This window comes from Pygocentrus nattereri, chromosome 10 (assembly GCF_015220715.1).
Source record: "Pygocentrus nattereri isolate fPygNat1 chromosome 10, fPygNat1.pri, whole genome shotgun sequence".
Classification (NCBI taxonomy): domain Eukaryota; kingdom Metazoa; phylum Chordata; class Actinopteri; order Characiformes; family Serrasalmidae; genus Pygocentrus; species Pygocentrus nattereri.
This window is the reverse complement of record NC_051220.1, coordinates 41337500-41364283: the sequence shown is the minus strand read 5'-3', so window position 1 is coordinate 41364283 and position 26784 is coordinate 41337500. Positions and strand designations below refer to the sequence as shown.

Genomic DNA, 26784 nt, shown 5'->3' with positions numbered 1-26784 from the left:
ACTGATGGTCTTACAGACAGGGTTTATAGCCAACAGACTGGCAGGCTGTTACTAATTAGTCCACGCTTTAGCTTTTTCTTATAGGCTAGGCTTTCTTAACCCTCTACTGCACGATGTTGCCTCAGGGCAACAAACTCATTTCCCTCACTTTACAACAACACTGTACATATTTAAAGACAACGACAGGGTCAGTGATAAAGGATAAGAGCTTGAGTACGTCGGTGAAAAGCATGTGCTTGATCATCTCTTCAAACCTCTTTTTAAACACTGAATATACATTTTTTGTCGTGAGATTTTGCAAAAATATCTTTGTTGCCGAGAAGCAACATTGGCTAAATCCATTCCACTGTCACACAATCACAAAGCCAGATCTCACCACTTCAGGGAACATACATACATACATACATACATACATACATACATACATATATATATATATATATATATATATATATATATATATATATATATATATATATATATATATATATATATATAATTTCTTCCCATCGTTGCCGAATACACTCCAAAAGGACCCCTGCACACATTATTATTATTAATATTATTTTTAAAGCTTTCAAATTTAATAATCAGGTCTGAAATAATAAATCAAAGACCATTTTATGGAAGAAAAGCCTGTATTAGCTTGTACCTGATGCATTTCAAGAGGCCGAGGTAGAGAACTTCAAAAGATATCGTTTACATTTACATTTAAGGCATTTGGCTGACGTTCTTATCCAGAGCGACTTACAACTTGATCATTTTATACAGGTAGGCGAAGGTGGTGTTAGGAGTCTTGCCCAAGGACTCTTATTGGTATAGTGTAGGGTGGTTACCCAGGTGGGGAGTGAATCCCAGTCTACAGCATAGAAGGCAGACGTGTTACCCACTACACTCACCAACCACCATATCAGAAATGATCTATGAAGTGATTTGTGCTGCTGTGCAGTGATGGAAGAAGTGCACAAACCTTTCTACCTCTATAAGTAGTTTGTAGTCTATATTTCAGCGAGTGCAGCGGACGTCTTCACTCATGTAGCCTGTCTGCTGTCGCTTGATTCCTGTGCTTTACTATCTGACGTCTCAGCGGTCACACTTCACACTTCCAAATAAACAGCTGAACTCCACAGTCTTGTAGCTCATATACAGTCAGTGTCCTATTTTAGTTGATTTAGTTTTAGGGTTTTATTAGTTTTGTCGTTGTTTGACTCGTTGTTGACCACATCTTTTAAATCTGGCACTAAAGCCAGGCGTACGTGTGATTTTAGCCCGTTTTTAAGCCCGATTTGGTCGGAGTCGACTGAATTTCACGGATTTCAGCTTCGTCGCTTGCTGTGAAGTGCGAGAAGGGAAAAAGTGGGAATAATTACAGCCGCCAGGGTAATACTGCGTAACTGGAAGAGCCCTGAAACTTCTGATTTAAAAGAGTGGGTTGACAAAATGATTGAAATTGCTTCTTATGAAGTTATGCTGGGAAGAGTTAATGGGAAAGGGAGAGGGAAGAACTTATGGAAGGGATTTTGGAAGCACATGCAACTGAACTGAGCGTGCAAAGGACCTGGTATTGTTGCTGTTATTTGTTGTCCTCGGTCTCTTTCTTTTGATTTTGTAGGGAATGCCTACTTTACCAGCTCTACACACGAGCCACGCTGTACCTGTCGCTGTATATCATTAATAAAAAAAATCTCAATTCTAAAAAAAAAAAAAAGTGTGAGAAGGGAAAATTTATCCAATGAACTGCCCAAAAGACGGATTTCAAGAAATTCTGGTCGCTTGCCTCTCAGTCTGAGCTGCCTCACCAATCGATTTCTCAAAGTCGCACCCAAAACCACACACAGACACAACCACCACTCCTGAGGCAGAGAAGTCCACGTTTGCGGCACCAGCGTCCGTGTATGACGACTTCGCTCCGTTTGGCTGAGCTGAACTGCGAGGTAGAAATAAAGTGTTTTATTTTGTCTGTAGAGCCGCCTGGTCTTCAGCTTCAGAGCACAGTGTGGCACACGTTAGCAAAGCTGGTGTAGCTGTTGGTCAGTGGCTGAATCTGGGTGAGCTTATGGGGGCATCCCGTCCACCCAGAGACTCCCGGCGATGGACGGCTGTAGCATCACCAGGGACCGAACTCGCATCTCCTGATCATGCGTTGTTATAATCTTCTCGCTGGTATTTGATACGTTTTTCATCATTTTACTACTTTATCACTACCTTTAGTTTTATTGTCTTTTCTTGCTTAGGTTCATTTGTTTTTATTACTAACGTGCCTGGTAGGTTTATTTGTCTAATCAGGAACAACAATAAACTCCGCAGTTTGGTGGTCATTGCTGATCTAGAAGAAGGAGTGATTGAGGGGTTTTGAGTACGCACCACCAGTTCGGAGAACATGACGTCCAGTTCTTCTGTGGGGGGCATGGGCAGGGTGGGCTCCATGGTCTGCAGGGTGAAGCTGCTGCCCTCCCGCATACGGTATGTTATCTCGGGATGGTCACTGCCCTTCATACAGCAGAAAAGGAAGGACAGGCCCTGGCCTCCGCGCTTAGGGGGGGCCATCATTACCACAGAATAATCACCAGGAGAGGGGATTCGCTTCAGCTACAGCAGCCTGAGAGAGAGAGAGAGAGAGAGAGAGAGAGAGAGAGAGAGAGAGAGAGAGAGAGAGAGAGAGAGAGAGAGAGAGAGAGAAAATAATATTATGATCCATTATAATTGACTGTAATATCCAGTGCTACAGTGAACTCTACACAACATAACATGAACCCAAAGGCATATTAAGCCCCACCAACAGCACAGGATGGACAGATGTTTCCTTTATAGATGTTCTGGGACTGATGTGGAGGCTGTGAGGCCTGTGCGGGTCAGGGGCGTAGCTGAGGCAGAGCTTTAACCAGGCCTGACATTTCAGCCTGAGAATTTCCTGTCCAAGTCTGACCCGACCCAATCTGGCCAATCCACACCTGACCCGAGCCCGACATAATTCTGCCCAAACCCGACTTGACCAACATCGCAAACTTTTGAGTCCAAAACTGACCCAAACCTGCTCATCATGACCCAGTGTGCCAAATAAAACCATCATCTGGTCATTCATCAGGCAATGCTTTCATACAATACTCCAAACGTTTTCAGTCTGGATAAACTTTCTGTGCTGTGCTGCTCTCAAGCTGCGTCCTGTGCTTTTACCTGTTAATCCTGAACCTTTATGCTTTACATAGAACACGTTTACATACAGTCAAATGCGAAGGTTTGAACAAACTGCATGTTTTGGTCATTTTCTAAATGAAAAGTTACCACATGCTCCTAAACGCGACTTATTCTGCAAATTTTAATACAAAATGAGCCATAACTTTTGCACAGCCCACATTTTAGGTTTTATGTTTTTCCCTCTGTGTTAAATTAAGTAAATAAAGAGTAATTTTGCGCAGAAATGTGTTCTCTGTAGAGGACGTGTAAACTTATTTTCTAATTTTATGTTCAGACCTTTGCACACAACTATAATATACTGAGCACGTAAAAACTTTAAGATTGTCTCAGAGAAATAAAGCAATATTATCTCAGTATTATATTAATAATCAGTGTTTCTCTTAATTCTCTTTATTCATATTTACTCTCAGAATATAACTTTACTAATAACACACTAAATATTACTTTATTTCTCGATATATTATATCTCGAAATATTTCAAGAAACACTTCAGAAATCAGTTATGGCTCATTTTGTATTACAATTTGCAGAATAAGTCGCGTTTTCGAACATGTGGTCACTTATTTTCATTTAGAAAATGACCAAAACATGCAGTTTGTTCAAACTTTCGCATTTGACTGTATGAAACGACTTTATTTCCGAAATATTCATTTATTTTTTTCCTCGAAATATTAAACAACGTGAGCAGTCGGGTGCCATCAGTTTGGATAAGTATATTCGAGCTCTCCCAGGGCCAGACCCCCAGATTTCTGAGTGCTACAAATAAAAAATGAAAAAAATATATTATTTTTGTGCTTTTATAATACAGGACGAACGCGCTGGTGCCGAGTTCTTCAATCCTGATGTCTTTTTCCATTTCCTTACATCACCACCGGCTGCATACCTTCACTGTTCTACACCACCACAGAAACCCCTTTACCCCAACGGCAACATGTAAACACAGAACTACCAGCTGTCTGCAGACCGAGGTGCCTGAATATCTCAGAGGCATTTAATAGGACATAAATAATTCAGGAGAAACAGTAATGAACAACACTTCCTCTCCAAAGCCTCATATTTCAGCCATAAACTGACCCAAACAGAGAGAAAAATAAGGCAAGTTACCAATCTGGAGACACCAGGTTTTCACAGTAAATATGTAAAAAATGTAACAGCACCAGTGAAGCAAGCTGTCAAATAAAGTGACCAGTGAGTTTATACTGGTCTCATTTGTCTGGTCTCTTGCGTTTCTCCTATAAGGGTTTTCCTTAACCCTTAAATCTGAGTTCATGGGGCTGTGAGTGGCCATCAGGTTTGCCTTACCTGAGATAAGCACCAACCTGAGGCTGTTTCACTTTCACTACGCATTTTATCTTCCTAATTAAACTCCGGACAAGCTTGAAGGGGAATGCCAAGTTTATTAAGCATTTAAAGGGGAATTCCACCCACTTTTCCAAAATGAAGATGTAAACATGGGGAAAGGACCTGCCCCAGGTGGAGGAGTGTAAGTATTGTGGGGTCTTGTTCACGAGTGACGGGAAGAGGGATGGTGAGATCGGCCGCAGGCTGGGACAGGCGGCAGCAGTAATGCGGTCACTGTACTGGACTGTAGTGGTGAAGAGGGAGCTGAGCCAAAAGGCCAAGCTCTCTGTTTACCGGTCGGTCTACATCCTGACCCTCACCTGTGGTCATGAGCTGTGGGTAATGACCGAAAGAACGAGATCACTGATACAAGCGGTGGAAATGAGCCTCTTGGCAGGGCGGCAGCTACAGTCTATTTGACAGGGTGAGGAGCTCGGGCCATCCAGGAGGAGCTCAGATCAGAGCCGCTACTCCTCTGCATTGAGAGGAGCCAGCTGAGGTGATTCGGGCATCTGATCTGGATGCCCCCTGGGTGCCTTTCAGTGGGGGTGTATGAGGCATGGAGACCCCAGGGACGTCCTAGGACCCCCCCTGGAGGAGATAACATCTCCAAGTTGGCCTGGGAGCAGCTTGGGGTCCCTGGGAACGAGCTGGAGGAAGCTGTGGGGGACAGGGTCCTCTTCTCTGCTCTCTCAACTGCCACCGCGGCCCTGTCTGGACTAAGTGGTTAACGAGGATGATGTAAACGTTCAGAGTGGGTCTGGTGTGAAATGGTTCAGATGTCTTTACAGTGGTGGTGATAGGGATCGGGGGTCACCATGAGTACAACACAAAATATGGACATTTTAATTACTCTCCAAAAGTTACAGTGAAGTGAGTTTTTTTTAGGTAACCATAAATGTTGGGATCAATATTTCAAAACATTTTATGCCCAAAAATCTCCGAACATTTTCTCAGTAATCAGTGAATTCATATTCATTTCACATAATAACAGTCTGTGAGGAGCTTTTAGAGGCGGACGTCTGGTTCCTATCACCACCACTGTGAGCAGTTCTGGCTCAGTAAATTTCTCAAGAACAGAGCGTTTCACACCAAACCGCTCTGAATGACTTCATTGAATTATGCAGAAATTTTGAAAAATCGGTGGATTTCCCCTTTAAACGGACGGTCCAGGCAAAAACTAAAACATACAAACTGCCAGTTTCCCCTGTTATTAGCTACAAACCTCAGAAACTGAACCTGCCTTGGCTGATCAACGACATCGGGTGGGGATTTTATGCCAGACTATCGCTTTAAGAGCTAGAACGGCAGCTGAAGGTCGAGTCAATCATTTCCAGCCTGCGGTCCGATTTCTCATGGGACTTGTCCTTGCTCACATGGCTGGAACAAAACATTTCACCTGCCAAAAAACCCAAACTCTGACCTACAGAAAGCCACTGAGCAAACACCGTCCTTCAGCTCAGACTCTGGACAGCAGCTTATCATCCAAAACACAAAGAAACCCAAAACCTTCAGATCTCAAAGGCCACCAACACCCCACAGCACTCTTACTCAGAATAAGCTTCTGAAGTCAAGTCGTCAGTCTGTAGTTGGTGTGATGCCCACATTAGGAACTAAGCTGGATGTATTTCTCTATGGGGGAATGAGTTAAGTAAACAAAAGGAGGAGGTAAACAAAAACATGCCAAACACGATGTTTATCGCTGTACAGACCTTTTCACTCCAAGTGCTGCTGAATTCGGAGGTTGTTAAAGAGCCAACATATGAAGCTTCTACGCTGCTGCACGATGCACTGGCACCAACCAGCAAACTCTGTTTCACTCTGTTTCTCTGTTTTCTGTGTACTTGCATGGTTGACGTGTAAACAGAGCCGTTCAGAGCGGTTTGGTGTGAAACGCTCCGTTCTAGAGAAACTTGTCAGAACTGCTCACAGTGGTGGTGAGAGGAACCAGATGTCCACCTCTAAAAGCTCCTCACAGAAAGTTCCTACATGAAATGGTCATGAGTTCACTGCCTGATGTCTGAGGTTTTAAGGTGTCCATGGTGGAGGGGGACATGCAGGGTTCTTGGGTTCTCTGGTGGTTCTGGATGGTAAATAAAATGTTTATATCTGTGTTGTCGTCATGGCGACCCCTGGTTCCCATCACCACCACTGGAAAGACGTCTGAGTCTCTACAATCAAGCATTTCACACCAAACTCAATGACAATTTAGAAAAAGTCAGTATAATTTCCTTTTAAGCTGCTTTGGCGGTTTGAGTCGCTGGGGTTGATGTATCAGTGTTGAAGTTTGATGGTCACCCCATGTTAAAGGAACAACATTCCACTGTGCCGGAGTCTTAGCTAGCGTTAAGCATGTCTGAAGTTTTACTATTAAACAATTTCATAATTCAGAGGAATCAGTCTGAGTTAAACCAGTGAAATCACCGAGTTCTATCAGTTTATTGATCTTCATTGAGTTCTATCAGTTTAATCAATCCTTCACCGAGTTCTATCAGTTTATTGATCTTCACTGAGTTCTATCAGTTTAATCAATCCTTCACTGAGTTCTATCAGTTTATTGATCTTCATTGAGTTCTATCAGTTTATTGATCTTCATTGAGTTCTATCAGTTTAATCAATCCTTCACTGAGTTCTATCAGTTTAATCAATCCTTCACTGAGTTCTATCAGTTTATTGATCTTCATTGAGTTCTATCAGTTTAATCAATCCTTCCCCGAGTTCTATCAGTTTATTGATCTTCATTGAGTTCTATCAGTTTAATCAATACTTCACTGAGTTCTATCAGTTTAATCAATACTTCACTGAGTTTTATCAGTTTAATCAATCCTTCATTGAGTTCATTCAGTTTAATCAATACTTCACTGAGTTCTATCAGTTTAATCAATCCTTCACTGAGTTCAATCAGTTTAAATCAATACTTCACAGAGTTCTATCAGTTTAATCAATCCTTCACCGAGTTCTATCAGTTTATCGATCTTCATTGAGTTCAATCAGTTTAATCAATACTTCACTGAGTTTTATCAGTTTAATCAATACTTCACTGAGTTCTATCAGTTTAATCAATCCTTCACCGAGTTCTATCAGTTTATCGCTCTTCATTGAGTTCTATCAGTTTAAATCAATCCTTAATTAAGTTCAATCAGTTTAATCAATACATCACCAAGTTCAAGTCTCCACTTCTTTCCAAAGCACATCATTCAATACTGATTTTTTAAAGATGTATGTTGTTGGCAGTTACATTTACACATACAATACATTTCAATTCTACATTACGATTAATAACACCTTTATTATGAAAATAAAACTGCTCGGCTGAGTTATAAGAAGTGGGTTTTATGTGGCAGCTGTTAAGTGTTTTTCTCAAACCTCTTGTTATAAACAGATATACAGAACGTCTTATTCTGATGTTTAATATTAAGCAAACTATCTGCACAGATGTGTAAACAGTTTTAAAGACTGGATTAACATTACAAATGTGTTAAATGTGGAAAATGACCCCTCCACACTGGGCCTCGTTTCACACCCTCAAAAAGCACCATCAGCTCAACGAAAGCAAACACAGTGATGAGAGGAGCTAAAAGAAGAGAGCAGAGATTTCCAAGAACCAGAGTGAAACCGGAATCCTCCATCATCGAAAAAGCTCACAAAACAGACCATTTATTTATATATCTTTTCTTGTAGAGGCTAAAAAAGAAGTATAACCCATATGTCCGGCGCTCCAGAGCAGCTGGCCATAACAAATCATTTCCCAGTGAATTACACACGACATTTATCCTCCAAATGGGACGACTCCTGCCCCCTCCCAGCACGGAGAAGGCTCAGGTTTCTCTGGTTCCTCTCTCTTTGTTGCCGACATCTGTTTGTGCAACAACTGATTCCTTCATTTATGATGCAATGAAACAGTAGAAGCCGTATCGCCCCCTACGCTTCCTGTAGTGTATTACAGTCTGTCAGAGCGACTGTGTGGATCATATGAACATTATAGAGCTTTTTAAATGAAACAGTAGAAGCCGTATCGCCCCCTACGCTTCCTGTAGTGTATTACAGTCTGTCAGAGCGACTGTGTGGATCATATGAACATTATAGAGCTTTTTAAATGAAACAGTAGAAGCCGTATCGCCCCCTACGCTTCCTGTAGTGTATTACAGTCTGTCAGAGCGACTGTGTGGATCATATGAACATTATAGAGGCTTTTTAAATGAAACAGTAGAAGCCGTATCGCCCCCTACGCTTCCTGTAGTGCATTACAGTCTGTCAGAGCGACTGTGTGGATCATATGAACATTATAGAGCTTTTTAAATGAAACAGTAGAAGCCGTATCGCCCCCTACGCTTCCTGTAGTGTATTACAGTCTGTCAGAGTGACTGTGTGGATCATATGAACATTATAGAGCTTTTTAAATGAAACAGTAGAAGCCGTATCGCCCCCTACGCTTCCTGTAGTGTATTACAGTCTGTCAGAGTGACTGTGTGGATCATATGAACATTATAGAGCTTTTTAAATGAAACAGTAGAAGCCGTATCGCCCCCTACGCTTCCTGTAGTGTATTACAGTCTGTCAGAGTGACTGTGTGGATCATATGAACATTATAGAGCTTTTTAAATGAAACAGTAGAAGCCGTTTCTAACACTGTGTGACTCACTGTTATCTATAAATATGGACCAAGGAACATGAGCATAGCTATACACAGCAGCCGCCAACCTGAAGCCTGAATTTTCCACATATTTATAATAAAAGATCTTTTAAAAAAAAAAAAAAAAGACAGTTTAAAAAAAAAACATCACTTGATGCTCCTACTATTCTCCTCTGCTGCATCTGCCATCAAAGGCATCAGACACCACACACAGACACTTTTAAAAGGGAAATGATTTTTAAAAAATAATTAGCATAATTGAATGGCTGAAACATGAACTGTTCACAATGGTGGTGATAGGAACCAGACGTCTACCTTTAAAAGCTCCCTCACCAAAAGTTATTACATGAAATATAACACTAACTGATGTCTGAGACTCCGTTTTATGATAGTTTTGAGAAGATTTTGGCCTATGACCCATCACTCAGCTTAGAGATGAGCCTCACAGCAGACAAACACCCAGAGCAGCCCAGCACTCGGCGTGTGAGCCACTTCTGTGTAGCCTGAAGCTCTCGGCACATCAAGTCCAGACAAAGAGAACTAAGAGAAGATAAAGAGAAAAACACCTTAGAAAAGCTGATCACTGTTAGATCAGGAGGAGGTTTCTAATATAGTGGCCAGTGAGTGGAAGCACAAGGAAGATGTTTCTAATAAAGTGGCCAGTTTGTAGAAGTACAAGCTGGGTGTTTCCAATAAAGTGGCCAATTTGTGGAAGTACAAGGTAGGTGTTTCTAATAAAGTGGCCAGTGAGTGGAAGCATAAAGAAGATGTTTCTAATAAAGTGGCCAGTTTATGGAAGTACAGGGTGGGTGTTTCTAATAAAGTGGCCAGTGAGTGGAAGTACTTATTTTTTGAAATCCATTCATGGTGGAGGGATACATGCAGGGTGTTGTGAGGCAAAACAGCCCCCAAATAAAATGAGTTTTTTCAGACCTTCCACTGTTTTCCATCATCAACTTTCCATATAAAAGCCCAGAAGACTCGTGTGGGTTCTCTGGTGGTTCTGGATGGCAAATAAAATGTCTATATCTGTGTTGAAGTCATAGTGACGTCTGGTTCCCATCACCACCACTGTAAAGACGTCTGAACCATGTCACACCAAACCCACTCTGAATGACTCTGATTACATCTAAACCACTGAGTTATGCAGAAATATTTTAAAAAATGGCAGAATTTCCCTTCACGGTCCTTTAGTCGAATGTGGGTTTGTGCTGGAAGGTTTGAGGAGTCGATGACACCTTCTGCATGTACGTTATGTACAAAACCGGCACACGAGCCTGGCACACTGCCAGCATGTACAGTAAATCGCAGAATGCACTTCCTTCTCTCACACATACAGTGATACGCAAAAGTCTAGGAGCCCCAAGTCAAACCCAGATTACACGGCACAAATCCGTAACTGAACACATCGGCTCATTTTAATGCACAATTCCTGTTTATTTGCTCAATTTAACATATGAGAAGAAAACAAAAGGAAAAAAGTACTTTACTTTTTCAATGTAAGTCTATTGAACGCAGTGCTGGACAGAACTAAGTAAATGTAATTTGTTACTGTACTTAAGTACTTTTTTGTGTATCTGTACTGAATTATTTCCATTTTCCACAAATGCGGATACGGTTCAACGTCAGCGCAGCAGCGTAAAACTTTGGGAGAGTCTGTTCAACATAAATGATGAACTAACCTAACTTTGTGTAAATAGAGCTCAATATAGAAATATGTCCACATATGCAGTCGAGACTGACGCGGCTTTTTTCTGAATTTCTACAAACACCATTTCATTTTATAGTAAATGAGTTTGGGCTGGTTTATGTTTATGAACAGACGCCTACAGATCAACATAGTAAAGGAGCTCATCTGTGATCCTGAGTTTAAAGCCAGTTTTTATTCAACTTAAACTTGGAACTAAGTTGTAAATAAATCTGAAACTGAAACTTTGCTTGTGTGTAAAAAGTGATTTCAGAGCCACTCGGTTCTCCCTGATGGAAACTGTTTACCTTCAGTGTTTTGTGCTTCTGATCATTTTAATAGACGTCAGCGTCACTAATTAATGACGTTCTATTAAAAGACTGGTTTACCAAGAGAGACGCTGGAGGACTTTCACCTGAAATGAGTTCATGAAGCCAGTCTGGTTATAAAAATGATAACAGGACATCAGAGCCAGAATTACTCTTTTAGTACTTTTACTTTATACTTAAGTACATTTGAAGGTAAATACTTTAGTACTTTTACTCAAGTGGAGGTCTAAAGGGAGGAACTTCTACTTTTACTGGAGGAATATTTTACCTTGGGTCTCTACTTTAACTCACGTACACCCAGTACTGCTCAGATGAACAGCTTTACATACAGTTACACCTTATATTATGTAATCTCTCTTCCAGTCAGTGCCACCCACGCCTGGGTATCCCAGCGCTCCAGCCCAGGGCTCTCAAGGTGTGCATGAAGGTTCTTGTCCAACAACACACACACCCTTCTGATTCACTCCCGCAGCAAACCCTGCGACGGCACACAATCACGCCGCTTCTGCTGTTTACCAAAACACACACGCTCTCCAGTAGAGAACAACAGCTCGTAATGAGATTACCCATATTTCACTCAGCTTAGAGATGAGCCTCACAGCAGACAAACACCCAGAGCAGCCCAGCACTCAGCGTGTGAGCCACTTATTCTCCTCTGCGTAGCCTGAAGCTCTCGGCACATCAACTCCAGACAAAACAGAGAGAGGAGTCAGAGAAAACTAAAGAGCTAAACAACTGAGAAAAGCTGATCACTGTTAGATCAGGAGGAGGTTTCTAATAAAGTGGCCACTTAGTGGTCAGACAAGTTATGTGTTTTCCAATAAAGTGGCCAGTGGCTGAAAGTACAAGGTACAGGGGGTGTTTCTAATAAAGTGTCCAGTGAGTGGACGTAAAAGGTAGGTGTTTCTAATAAAGCGGCCAGTGAGTGGACGTAAAAGGTAGGTGTTTCTAATAAAGCGGCCAGTAAGTAGACGTAAAAGGTAGGTGTTTCTAATAAAGCGGCCAGTGAGTGGACGTACAAGGTAGGTGTTTCTAATAAAGCGGCCAGTAAGTGGACATAAAAGGTAGGTGTTTCTAATAAAGCGGCCAGTGAGTGGACGTACAAGGTAGGTGTTTCTAATAAAGCGGCCAGTGAGCGGACGTACAAGGTAGGTGTTTCTAATAAAGCGGCCAGTGAGCGGACGTAAAAGGTAGGTGTTTCTAATAAAGCGGCCAGTGGGTGGACGTAAAAGGTAGGTGTTTCTAATAAAGCGGCCAGTGAGTGGACGTACAAGGTAGGTGTTTCTAATAAAGCGGCCAGTGATTGGACGTAAAAGGTAGGTGTTTCTAATAAAGCGGCCAGTGATTGGACGTAAAAGGTAGGTGTTTATAATAAAGCGGCCAGTGAGTGGACGTAAAAGGTAGGTGTTTATAATAAAGCGGCCAGTGAGTGGACGTAAAAGGTAGGTGTTTCTAATAAAGCGGCCAGTGAGCGGATGTACAAGGTAGGTGTTTCCAATAAAGTGGCCAATTAGTAGTGACGGTGCTACATACATACACACACTTTTATACATTATATATATATATATTTTAATGTATTTGTCCATCAGTAAACAGTACTTGCATGTGAAACTGTACTTGGCTAATAATTCAAGTCTTCTAATTCTGAGATACACACACTCACATGCACACACACCCTCACACGCTGCAGAACATCTGGTGATCCTGACGCGAACAATGGCAGGATGTTAATTGTTTTGATCGGCTCTGTGACGGCACAGTTTGATTCTTTTTTCCGTAACATGAAAAGCTTGAATCATCCCGGCTGCACCAGCAGCACTGAACCAGACAGGAAACAAAAAGACCCATTTCAACAACACGTAACGCCTCTCTCCGATTTTCCCACGTTATCTTCCTGTCTCTGTCTCTTCAGTGAGCTTCCCGTTATTATCGGCTTCATTGTTCAGCAGTTTTGGGGTAAATATTGGAGCTGTTTGAGGTCATGTGACCTTGTTCTTCGACCAGTTTCGGGCCAGAGAACACACTGTCCAGGAGCTCCAGCAGAACGAGCAGGAAGATCCTGACCTAGTTATCATCCCACTGAACTGTCAACCCAGCCGGAATTCTAAGGGAATAAAAGGTGGAGACAAGTGTGAACAGGAAGCTTATAGGGAATCAGACAGTCTGACACAGAGCACTGCACAGAATGCCAGACCACTCAGAGTTAATAACACCGTCTGAGTCTGAACGCAGTGACGTCAGGTTAGACAGACAGACAGACAGACAGACAGACAGACAGACAGACAGACAGACAGACAGACAGACAGACAGACAGAGGAGATAAAAGAGAAAGAAGAGAAAGGAGAAAAGAAGAAAGCAAGAGGTGAAGAAAGGAGACTGAGGAGAAAAAGAGGAGGGTGAGAGACAGAAGGGGGTAATAAGACCCATATAGAGAGAGGAAGAAGACAGAATGGAATGAGAGAAAGAGATGAGGAAAGAGAGAAAAGAGCAGGAGAAAGAGACAGAGAGAGAGAAAAAGAGGAGAGAGAAAGAGGAAGAGAGGGAACGAGAGAGAGAGTGAGGGGGAAGGAAAGTGTAAGAGAAAGAAAGGAGAGCAAGAGAGAGGGAGAGAGGGAGAGAGAGAGGGAGAGAGAGAGGGAGAGGGAGAGGGAGAGAGAGAGAGAGAGAGAGAGAGAGAGAGAGAGAGAGAGAGAGAGAGAGAGAGAGAGAGAGAGAGAGAGAGAGAGAGGGAGGGAGAGAAGGGAAATGAAGTGATGATCTGTTTCCATTTGCATTCTCTCGCTCTCTCTCACTCACACACACACACACACACACACACACACACACACACACACACACACACACACACACACACACACACACACACACACACACACACACCCCCATGTCTGTTTATGAAGAGTTAATGTTTCCTCAGAAATCAAACATCAGCTCTAATCTGGGTTGTAATTATTTACCCATTAACACCCTGTTGTGTGTCTGTTGTTCATACAGTGTCTATTATATATCCCACAATGCACTCGCGCTGTAACACACTCGGGCCTGATGCAGCCTGATATATTAATAGTCATCATATCAATGACACAGCGAGGCGGCGGCTCCTTATCCATGACTGTATAAACCATGTGAAACGTGCAGAAGTTTCAGTCCAGCTTCCAACTTTTCATGCAAACCTTGCTTGCAATTCATCTGACACTGCAGTTGCAACAGCGTCCAAGAAAGAAATTTCATGACTCATCATTTCAAACGACCGATGGATGAGAGAATAAAAGCATGCCGGTGTGCTGGACAGCTGGTCAGGAGGTCCTCGAGATCATTTTGGCCCAATCCCATTTCACCCAGTATAAAAAATTAGATTAGCAGTTCCATTTTGGCGGCAGGACTGCGGCTCTATTTAAGGTGGAACTGGAAAATTCTCAAGAATCTGGAGAATCTCTGACTTCAGCTTCACATCACTGAAGAATTAGGGGGGGTGATAATAAATAACTGCCCCCCTCTTTGAAGGCGTATGATCCCTAAATGTAACTGAAGCCCAGCAGTGAGGAGCTGAACTTTCCCCTCCTCTGCTGTCCCTGCAGACGGGCAGGGTCGCCTACAGAGCGGCGCTAGTAGCTGTTAATGAAGTGATGCTCTTTTATTAGAGGGTCTCATTTCAGAGGGAAGATCTCAACCACTGCCCTGTAGCTCAGGAACAAGGGGCAAAATGAGACTCAAAAACAAGGGGTAGGGGTAAAAACAAGCAATGAGATTGGGCATTTAGAGGTCTTTCCACAGAGAAGTTGACTTTTCTATCGGTCCATCTGAGTCACTGGTGTTACTGATCATCATCGGTGTTCCACATAATAAAGGAAACACCAGAGACGTTTTTAATGAACAATGCGTTTTACTAATCAGCTGCTGCAGAACATCAAACCACACGCTGTCAATCAGGGAACGTCCACTAAAATATGGAATTTAATCCATTTATATTCTATTTTTTTCACAATGACCTCAGAATAAAGTCGGTCGCACCAGTGACGTCAGCTAGAAGCTTCATATGAGATCATGAGCTGAGTGAGAAGATCTCTGAGAGCTGTATAACGGATTTAAATAAACAATATTGCTGAATTGTTGGATCAAAAAAGGTGTACTTGTTAAAAAACTTGGTTTATTTGGAAATATTTTTTAAAAAGTGTTTTTAATTCATTTTTGTTTTTTTTTTATATTTGTTTATTTTTTTGTTTATATTTGGGACACAAAAATGGACGTTTCTTTAGAATGACCCTTATTGTCAGGTTGCAGCTCATGCTGGTGCAACCTAATAAAACTGCTCTTTATTCGGCTTTCACTGTGATATACACTATATTTCCAAAAGTTTTCACTCACCCACCCAAATCACTGAATTCAGGTGTTCCAGTCACTTCCATGGCCACAGGTGTATAAAGCCGAGCCCCTAGGCCTGCAGACTGCTTCTACAGACATTAGTGAAAGAATGGGTCGCTCTCAGGAGCTCAGTGAATTCCAGCGTGGTGCCGTGATCGGACGCCACCTGTGCAGCAAGTCCAGTCGTGAAATTTCCTCACTACTAAATATTCCACAGTCCACTGTCAGTGGGATTATAACAAAGTGGAAGCGATTGGGAACGACAGCAACTCAGCCACGAAGCGGTCGGCCACGTAAAATGACAGAGCGGTCAGCGGATGCTGAGGGGCATAGTGCGCAGAGGTCACCGACTTTCTGCAGAGTCCATCACTACAGACCTCCAAACTTCATGTGGCCTTCAGATCAGCTCAAGAACAGCATAGAGAGCTTCATGGAATGGGTTTCCATGGTCAAGCAGCTGCATCCAAGCCTTACATCACCAAGCGCAATGCAAAGCGTGGAATGCAGTGGAGTAAAGCGCCGCCACTGGACTCTAGAGCAGTGGAGACGTGTTCTCTGGAGTGACCAATCATGCTTCTCCGTCTGGAACTGAGGCGTAATCTGGCTCGCGGGCCTTGTGTTGGACACATGGGAGTTAGATGATTCATTTTGACCTCTCTTGATGCCCCCTAATCTTATACATATCCAGACAGTGAGACAAAGATGCACTTCTCGATTAACTTCTAGGAAGTGTGTGTGTGTATATATACATACACATACACACACACACACACACACACACACACACACACACACACACACACACACACAGCCCATTGATATTCTATTAAGCATAAGTGCAGTGAAAACAGCAACATATGGCAAAATTTCACATTTCACAATCTGTCATTAAACTGGGGCAAATAAAAATCAGGGTCATCGTTCCATATCAGACATGTGACACTAAGCCCCCCCGCCCTGCCCCCACCGTCGGCCTCGGACACGCTAATCCACCACACGGAGGTCTGATAAAACAGCTAAAACAGCCCCAGTGCTGGACAAATGCCTCCACACCGGACTTTACATAAGACAGTTCAATAAGCGCATGTCGCTGAGGTCATTACATAATGCTCCACTGGTCAATAACAGGTCAATACAGACTGTTTACAAACGAATGAAACATCACGAAGTTTGGCATGTGCAGGACACACGGGGCAATGGAGGATGAGATTTGACCAGTGTGTTGTGTATTTGTGAGGAAAGGATGAGTGAAGAACACTGAGGAAGCTCTCAGACGAACGCCAAGATCAGCTCAAAGATGAGGTCAAACCACAAGTTTACTCAAGATATGAATTAAAAACAGACCTCCTTGGAAACTAATCACATGAACTAAATGCACAGTTGGTCAATCTTTCAGTTTGGGCCCGATCTCATTGCTTATTTTTACCCCTACCCTTTGTTTTTGAGCGTCACCTTGCCCTTTGAAACTAACTTGCAAGATGTGGTGGTTGAGATCTTCCCTCTGAAATGAGCCCCTCTAATAAAAGAGCATCACTTCATTATCAGCTACTAGCGCCGCTCTGTAGGCGACCCTGCCCGTCTGCAGGGACAGCAGAGGAGGGGAAAGTTCAGCTCCTCACTGCTGGGCTTTAGTTACATTTAGGGATCATACGCCTTCAAAGAGGGGGGCAGTTATTTATTATCACCCCCCCTAATTCTTCAGTGATATGAAGCTGAAGTCAGAGATTCTTCAGGGACTGCACCAATTAAGGTGGAGCTAGTTACAGGGACATCAGCATATCATTGGCAGTTTTCCGATGCTTGTTATGAAGGACGGAAATCCACTGAAACAACACTACACTAAGATAATACATGGAGATTCACTCGAAAGAGGCCCTGAGTATTCTACTGTGACTCCCGTTAGGACGAAGCAATCGGCTTCGTACCCCCCGGGGTACGGGGGTCTGCACCCGGAAGCTGCAAACAGAGATGAACCGTTGCCATGGTTGTCCTCTAGTCCTTCATCAGTGGTCACTGGACGCTGTTGGCTGTATATTTTTGGTTGGTGGACTATTCTCAGTCCAGCAGCGACACTGAGGTGTTTAAAATACTCCAGCAGCACTGCTGTGTCTGATCCACTCAGACCACCACAACACACACTAACACACCACCACCACGTCAGTGTTACTGCAGTGCTGAGAATGACCCACCACCCAAATAGTCCCTGCTCTGTGAGGGTCCATGGGGGTCCTGACCACTGAAGAACAGGGTAACAGAGTATCAGAGAAACAGATGGACTTCAGTCTGTAACTGTAGAACTACACATTGGGATCCTTTACCCACCCTGACGTGAAGAGCCGCTGGGCTTCTGTGCTTTAAAAACTTCGGAAGACTCTCCGTAACGGGGGGAGGGGCTGAGTATGAGATAAATACGAATTTGGGAGCTTTTCCACCAGATTAAATGGGACCAGGAGTTCAGGGGAAACTGTATAAGGATCAAGTCACCTCTAGTTACAACGGCGTGGAGCAGCAAAGCCAGAAATTCCCAAATATGGAGGCCATAACAGAAAAATCACGTGACTGAAAACCTGGGATACTCACAACTCAGTCATCATGATAAAAGGTAGCTTTTGCAGCACATCTGGAGAAACAGCTGTGTGAAATTTCACACATAAAGACATACATTAACCCAGCGTTGCACTGGGGTCTCCCCTAATTTGTGCACCATTCGGTTTAGCCCCCATAATATTAAGACTTATTACTGGATTATAACTATTCATTATTCATTTCTTTTTCATTAACCATTTCACGCTTCCATTAATGCTGTTTCATACTTTAACATACAAAGCACAGCTATGTCTTTGCCTTGGGTTAACTTAGGACAGCTTACAGCACGCTGTACACCACTGAACATCAGACAAAGACGTAAGGCTGTGATTATACGGCGCTCTGGATCTCTTCGTTTTCTTTTTTTAACCATGGCAGTCGCGAGTGATAAATGTCACAGTTGCACTCTGTACATTAGAGGCTGATGTTACGACTTACACAATGGAAATATGTAATTTTCCATGCTTTTTGGGAATAAAAGAGGATGATACACTGTATAAAGTTTACAGATCCATGCATCTCTAAGCTGCCAAGCCTGTTTCAGTCGAAGCGATGACGAGAAGTTGGAAAAAGGCCATGAAAAAACTCATTATGACTATTTTTGGTGCACAATTGTTATAAATGGACTATAAATTGAATGAAAACTGAGCTACTGATTGTGCTGGACACGTACTGGAGTACGTGCTAAAGGTCAGAATGGGCAGAATGGTGCTCGGTGACAGCCTTTCAGCCTCAGGCTACATGAAGAGTTCAAAGGTTGTTCCCTCAGGGAGCCCCTCATTTAACCAGGCAGACAGAAAGATCATGCTGGAATGCCGTCCACCACACGACCTGTTCATGTGTGTGTCATAACAGTTCACACGCAGACGTGTCCCCCGTTATCAGGCACATTCCTGGCCCACTGGTCTGCGTTACGCGTGCTAAACCTGCGGGGTGACTTAGAGACTGCAGAGGCGGTGGGTTTCTCCAAAATAAAGCCTGGGTGGAGCAGCACCGATCAGTCTGACGCATGTCGCTGTTTTCAGAAGAAAACCTCGTATCTACAAAATGGTAACTTCACAGGAGAAGGAAAAAACCTACTTTTCTTTTAATGGAAGTCAGTGGAACCGGACGTCTTTCCAGGTCATTTTAGGTTGTTTCTTTTGGTCCATTCATCATGAAGTTTACACACAATGTAAAGAGTAACAGACACTTTCAAATTATGTCAAAAACTGGAAGACGTCAAAAATGGAGATTCAAGGTTGTGATATGTGTGGTCGCCACTTTGGTGGTGCTGTGGTCAATAAGTGGTCTGGAGGATCCCCATTCAATGCTCTTGGACATCAGAGCTCACTTCCACAGTGTTCTGAGGTTTTATTGTAGTTTTGCACACAAGTATTTACACTTGCAAGAAAAAAAAAAAAAAGCTGCAGCCAAATGACTCCACTGACTCCACTGACTCCACTGACTCCACTGACTCCACTGACTCCACTGACAGCAACCAGCAGCCTCTATATCATCTATATACATACAATTTTGTGTATGTGTATATCGCTGCGGTCAGAAGAAAACCTCGTACCTCCAAATTAGTAACTTTACAGGAGAAGGAAAAAACATACTTCACTTTCAATGTAAGTCAATGGAACCAGAATTTTTCCCATGGCATTTTGGGTAATTTCTTTTAGGCGTCTCATCACAAAATTTACAAGCAATGTAGAGAATAACAGATACTTTCAAATTATGGCAAAAACTGAAAAATGCCAAAAATGGAGATACAAGGTTTTCTTCTGACAGCAACGATATATATGCGCATACACACACATTATATATATATATATATATATATATATATATATATATATATATATATATATATATATATATATATATATATATACATACACACACACACACACACACACACACACACACACACACACACACTTTGTGCTCTAATCATTTTTTTTACACTGAAGCACTACAAAGAATTAATTACACGGACATTAAAAAAAAGGATGTGATCAATTTTGGGCTAAAATAATATTCTCAGGCTTTTTTCAAGCCAAAAAACACTTGGGCCGTCATTCTGTGGTCAGAGCAAAGCCCATGTTTCGAAACTCTAAGCTAGTCGAATTAGGAAGGTTGCTAATGCAAGACAACACGGCTACACGCTGATCTGACATCATAAGACTGACAAACTCCCAAAACACACCACCCAGACCAGTTTTAGGCTGTAGTCCGAGCTTCCGGGGCTGTTTCACAACAGTGTTGAAGTTTATTATTAAACTAACTTTCATGCAACTTCGTGTCAGTAAGGAGGAGTTTCAGCTGACTGTTGGCACAGACGCCCAGCACAGCTCACATTTTCACTCCTTAACGGAGAAAGACTGGAGGAAGAGAGGAACTGCAGCAACACTGCTCATTTCAGCTGTCTGTTCAGAACACAGTCATCATTATAAACCGTTTGGTTTGCTGTGAAACTCTAGAGAAACTGACTGAGCCAGAACTGCTCACAGTGGTGGTGATAGGAACCAGACGTCCCCCTCTAAAAGCTCCTCACAGAAAGTTCCTTCATGAAACGGTGATGAATTCACTGCCCGATTAGGCAGAGACGCCGTTTTATGATCATTTTGAATTTCTTAAAGTCCATTCATGGTGGAGGGATACATAATATGCAGGGCGCTGTGAGGCAAAATAGTCCCTGAAGAAAACATTATTTCAGATTTTCCACTATTTTTCCATCATATGAAGCTCAGAAGACTCGTGTGGGTTCTCTGGTGGTTCTGGACGGTAAGTAAAGTGTCTATATCTGTGTTGTAGTCATGCCGACGCCTGGTTCCCATCACCACCACTGTAAAGACATCAGAACCATTTCACACCAAACCCACTCAGAATGACTGTTTACACCTCACACACTGGATTATGTCCAATTATCGAAAAATCAGCTCCACTTTCACAGCAGATACATTTGTAACTGAACATCACATTAAACTTACAACTCGAATGTGTCCTAACGTCCGGCACAACACTGATATACGTACGTGAGGGAGAGACAGAGACAGAGACAGGGAGACACGGAGATGAAGAGATTTAACTTTTGTAATGTGGTGGAATTCCTAACATAGCCTACATGTGAAAAAGAGATAGAGCGATAGAGCAACACAGATTGTCTTCTTCAGATATGTGTGTGTGTGTGTGTGTGTGTGTGTGTGTGTGTGTGTGTGTGTGTGTGTGTGTGTGTGTGTGTGTGTGTGAGTGTGATCACTGCTGTCAGAACAAAACCTCATACCTCCAAATCTTTAAAGGAGAAGGAAAAAACCTGCTTTACTTTTAATGAAAGTCGATAGAACCAGACCTTTTTCTAAGCATTGCTGGGTAATTTCTGTCGGTCCATTCATCATGAAATTTACATATAAAATTACATACAAATTATATCAAAAACTGAAAAATTCCAAAAACGAAAAATGACAAACTGAGATACGAGGTTTTGTTCTGACAGCAGGGAGATTTTTTATATATATATATATTAATCACCTCAGTGTCGCTGCTGGACTGAGAACAGTCCACCAACCAAAAATATCCAGCCAACAGCGTCCTGTGACCACTGATGAAGGACTAGAGGATGACCAACACAAACTGTGCAGCAGCAGATGAGCTGTCGTCTCTGACTTTACATCTACAAGGTGGACCGACGAGGTAGGAGTGTCTAATAGAGTGGACAGTAAGTGGACACAGTGTTTAAAAACTCCAGCAGCACTGCTGTGTCTGATCCACTCACACCAGTGCAACACACTAACACACAGAGTTACTACAGTGCTGAAAGTGATCCACCACCCAAATAGTACCTGCTCTGTGAGGGTCCATGGGGGTCCTGACCACTGAAGAACAGGGTAACAGAGTATCAGAGAAACAGATGGACTACAGTCTGTAACTGTAGAACTACAGAGTGAAACTATACGGTAAGTGGAGCTGATAAAGTGGACAAATATGTTGTGCCTGATCAGTGATCAGTGATCAGTCTACATACACAGATTTTAATAGTATTTTACTAGTATTTAGTGTGTCCACTCCGTCTGGAGACTTTTCAAAGAAATCTGTAAGGATATTTCTCCTCACCTCCACACTTCAGCCTTAAAGTAGGTTTAGCATTTTCTGCCCATCACGATTCCAAACATTCCCAAGCCAAACACACTTAGTCTACCAGGTCTTCCAGGTGGTTGCTAGGAGTCCCAGTTTTTCTTTTTGGAAACTCCCCACTTTCATTTTGGCTTTTTCCTTCCTTATACAAGTGGATAATCTCATATCTAATCTTATATCTCCTCAAACAACCTGTACTTAATGACAGGCGCTCTCAGACGTTTGCACAGGTCTGTAAATGTACGTGTGGAAGTTGAGAAAGATAAAGACCGGCCGTGCACGGACTGTAACATGTTCAGTAAAATCCCCCCTAATCCGAGAGAGTGGAAGAGAGAGAGAGAGACAGGTGAGAAGGTGTGTCTGTCAGTCACACCCAGGCCTGAAATGCACTCCAGTTTCATTCCATTCATACAGCAGCCTGAGTGCTGCTGGCTGTGTTTACAGGAGTGCCTTTTTCACTGAGTCACTCAGCACTTCAGCCAGGGCCAAAGGGCAAACGGGACCAAAGCTCAGCGCCCTTTCTTCTGCGGAAAGAGCACCCGGGAGGTTTTGTGGCACGCTGAAGCTCACAGTTCACGGTACATCTGTAAATCAACACGTGATTGGTTGATTTCGCTGTGCCTTCTCAATTACGTTGGTAGTTAATCCAACATGTTAGGCCTTCGGTCCAGCTCCTGAAGCCCTAACCAATGGGAGAGCAGCCTGGCTGTCTCTACCTAGATACCACAGAGAAAACAGTCCTGATGGAATTGGTATAAAACCATTTTATGTCTCACCACGACTTAATAATGAAATAGGAGCATTACTTCAAACACTTGCAGAGATTAAACACAAAAGGCATCATTATATCGCTGTTGTCGGAAGAAAACCTCGTATCTCCAAAACAGGAACTTTACAGGAGAAGGAAAAAACCTACTTTACTTTGAATGTAAGTCAATGGAACCAGAATTTTTTACAAGTAATTTTGGGTGATTTCTTTAGCTCGATTCATCATGATATTTCCATACAGTGTAAAGGATGACAGGCATTTTCAAATTATGTAAAAAACTGGAAAAAGTCAAAAATGGAGATACAAGGTTTTTCTGAGGACAGGATTGTTTTCAGTTCCTCACGGCCTTCCTCAAACATGCTTCACCCCAGCCACGGTATGGACACGTTCAGCCCCATCAGCAGCACATCTGGTTTAATTTAATGGAGGATTGATTAGATAGCATTACATGGTAACTGTAAATGGAACCTTCCGCCAAGGAGAGCTGCAAAATGCAAAAATGTATTGTTTACTTGTTTATTTTTATTTATTCTAATGTGTTTTTAGTAAATGCTTACTGCTCAGATAAACAGCCTTACATCATTCTCACATGCAACAGATTCACAGTAGCGCACACTGGACTAAGAGCAGCAGGCAGCAGGTCAGTTATGGTGCAGAAATGTTTGGTACATTTAGCTGTTTATACAGCATTTTACTCAGCACTCACTGTTTTACAAGTGCCTTTATAAACAAAACGTCTTATTTACAGACTAAGACACGCCTGCGGCAGCGCAGAACGACTGCAATCAGCAGATCACTGACCAGACAAGCATCACAAGATATACACAGTAGATAAAAATCTACTAAAAGTAGGTTCACTTCAGTCTACGTCATTAAAACTGCCCTACACATCTGCAGTTCAGTCTACGTCATTAAAACTGCCCTACACATCTGCAGTTCAGTCTACGTCATTGAAACGGTCCTCAACATCTGCACTTCAGTCTAAGTCATTGAAACGGTCCTCAACATCTGCACTTCAGTTTACGTCATGAAAACTGCCCTAAACATCTGCACTTCAGTCTATGTCACTGAAATGGTCCTCAACATCTGCAGTTCAGTCTATGTAATTAAAACTGCCCGAAACATCTGCACTTCAGTCTACATCATTGAAACTGTCCTAAACATCTGCACTTCAGTCTACGTCACTGAAACGGTCCTGAACATCTGCACTTCAGGCTACATCACTGAAACTGTCCTCAACATCTGCAGTTCAGTCTACATCATTGAAAGTGTCCTAAACATCTGCACTTCAGTCTATGTCTTTAAAGCTGTCCTAAACATCTGCACTTCAGCCTAAATGTGTTCTCCTCAATGTGTACCTCAGTCTACATCACAAACTAAAACTATATTTGTTTACATCATTTAAACTGTCGGTCAACATTTCAGTCTACATCAATAAACTGCCCCCAAATATCAACATTTCAGTCTACATCATTTAAACCATCCCACATTTCTGTCTTCAACATTTAAACTTTCTTTAACATCAATATTTGAGTCATTTAAAGCTTCTAAATGTCTCCTTTCAATCTGCATCATTAAACTGCCCCAAATGCCATTTCTGTTTACATCATTAAACCATGTTAAAAATCGACATTTCAGTCTCTCATTTAAGCTCCATAAACATCTGTATTTCAATGCACATGTTTTAGACACCTACCGTTTAGTCTGTGTGCTAAACATCAACAGTTTTGTCTACTGTCCTGTTTGCCAACATTTGTCGAAACTATTTAAAAACTGTCCTTAACATCTAAGTTTACATATAATCACGACAAAACACTGCATCTCTGAAACAGCAACGTCCTAACATTGTCCATACAACGTAAAGGGCAGGTGGTGTTTCGTCAACAATGACTTTTGAACCAGATCAAACTCTGATAACTCTTATCTTTTAGATGATAAACAGATTCAGTTTCAGATTCTAGGTGTCAGTTTGGCTTTCACTTGCAACTAAACTAAAGTCGCTCTGAATAAGAGCATCTGATAAACAAAAGCAACGAGTAATGGAACTCGGAAATGTAAAGTCAGGCAGTTTGGTCAGTGGTCACTTTTAGAAGAAATGAGGTCATCACCACTAACGTTTTAGTCTAAATACTTTAAACAGTATTTTAATGTGTGTCACTGTTAAAGTTCTGGTAATTGACGTCTTCTGTGCAGGCAGGACTGCTGTGTAACTGGCTCATCTACGCAGCACATTTACACTGAAAAAGGTAAGTGTAAAGTAAGTAAAGTGTAAAGTTTTTCTTCATCGTGACAAAATTAAGAGAACCAAACTTCACAGTGAGCTAGTTCAGACTTTGAGCGTGCTCAGATCAGCACAAATACCATCAGCACAACCAAATAAACATCTTTTAACCACAAATTCACTCGAAACAAACATAATGTAAATATAAAACACAGCAGTCGTACCTCTCAGCTCGTCTGCAAACGTCTAGAAAAGCCCAGCTGAAGTAAACCAGCCCTAACTGTTGGGGTTTGAGGTCCAAATGATCACCCCCAGCATTTCTACATGTCCTAGCATCCAAGATCCGAAATGAATCCACACAGCAGCTCAAATCTGCCGAATCAAACCAAGACTGCCCTCGCAGTGTGGAAACACGGTGATCTCCGAAAGGCCCAATGATCCAATCCAGAGCTCCGAAACAGGTTACAGTACAAAATCCACACGGAGCTGCTTCTTCACTCAGCTGAGTCTCACACACACACACACTGCATGCACACAGATGTTCCCAGTCACTCTGCACCCCCTGCTTTCCACCTGCCCCACCCACTCACACTCACGGATTCCAATAGGAGGATCAGATTAAGCTCCACCCACAGCAGCCAGTTCAGTTCAGACAATTCACACGGCATGCATTCGGCAGAGGAAAGATAAAACAGTTACAGCATCTGGAAATCTGCAACCTGTCCTCTTTACTAGAAACCCTGAGCTTCCACTCACTGGCCACTTTATTAGAAACACCCACCTTGTGCTTTTACTCACTGGCCACTTTATTAGAAACACCCACCTTGTGCTTCCACTCACTGGCCACTTTATTAGAAACACCCACCTTGTGCTTTTACTCACTGGCCACTTTATTAGAAACACCCACCTTGTGGTTCCACTCACTGGCCACTTTATTAGAAACACCCACCTTGTGCTTTTACTCACTGGCCACTTTATTAGAAACACCCACCTTGTGCTTTTACTCACTGGCCACTTTATTAGAAACACCCACCTTGTGCTTTTACTCACTGGCCACTTTATTAGAAACACCCACCTTGTGCTTCCACTCACTGGCCACTATATTGGAAACACCCACCTTGTGCTTCCACTCACTGGCCACTTTATTAGAAACTCAAACTGTGCATCTAAGGGCATCTTTGCGGTGAGAAACTGACCACTGATGAAGGCCTAGAGGATGATTAACACAAACTGTGAATCAAAAGATAATCTACAGTCTATGTAGATCATCTAACTGTACACCAGCAAGGTGGAGCTACAAGGGAGGGGTTTCTGATAAAGTGGCCAGTAAGACATTTCTGTCATCAGTGAGTCTTATAAGGAAATGTGACCCTCAGAATGTTCTCCATTACTTTGATGTAGCTTATATTTAAGTGAATGTGTGCTTTCGCTGTCTGTTCATTATCCAAGCCGGCTTTCACAGAACGTGGTCTGCACTGAGCATTCAAACTTTATATCCCCTCATTTTCCAGAATTCCCGGCAGCGCTGATGAGAGCCTTTTTGTC

At 42.4% G+C, this 26784-nt stretch overlaps 1 protein-coding gene across 4 annotated transcripts in view; it reads right to left on the bottom strand.

The window, feature by feature from the left end:
* The window catches only part of daam1a (dishevelled associated activator of morphogenesis 1a), a 111659-nt gene that overhangs the window by 66306 nt on the left and 18569 nt on the right, over positions 1 to 26784 (bottom strand). For 2 of the 4 annotated variants that reach the window (XM_037542231.1, XM_037542234.1), the window contains exons 1-2: positions 25464 to 25765; positions 2365 to 2599 (exon numbers count right to left, since the gene is read on the bottom strand). In XM_037542231.1, coding sequence (XP_037398128.1) covers positions 2365 to 2550 — 186 coding nt within the window. In that variant the 5' untranslated portion in view covers positions 2551 to 2599; positions 25464 to 25765. Of the gene's footprint in view, positions 1 to 2364; positions 2600 to 25463; positions 25766 to 26784 lie in introns of those variants that run through there. The other 2 variants (XM_037542232.1, XM_037542233.1) reach the window with 2 other exon arrangements.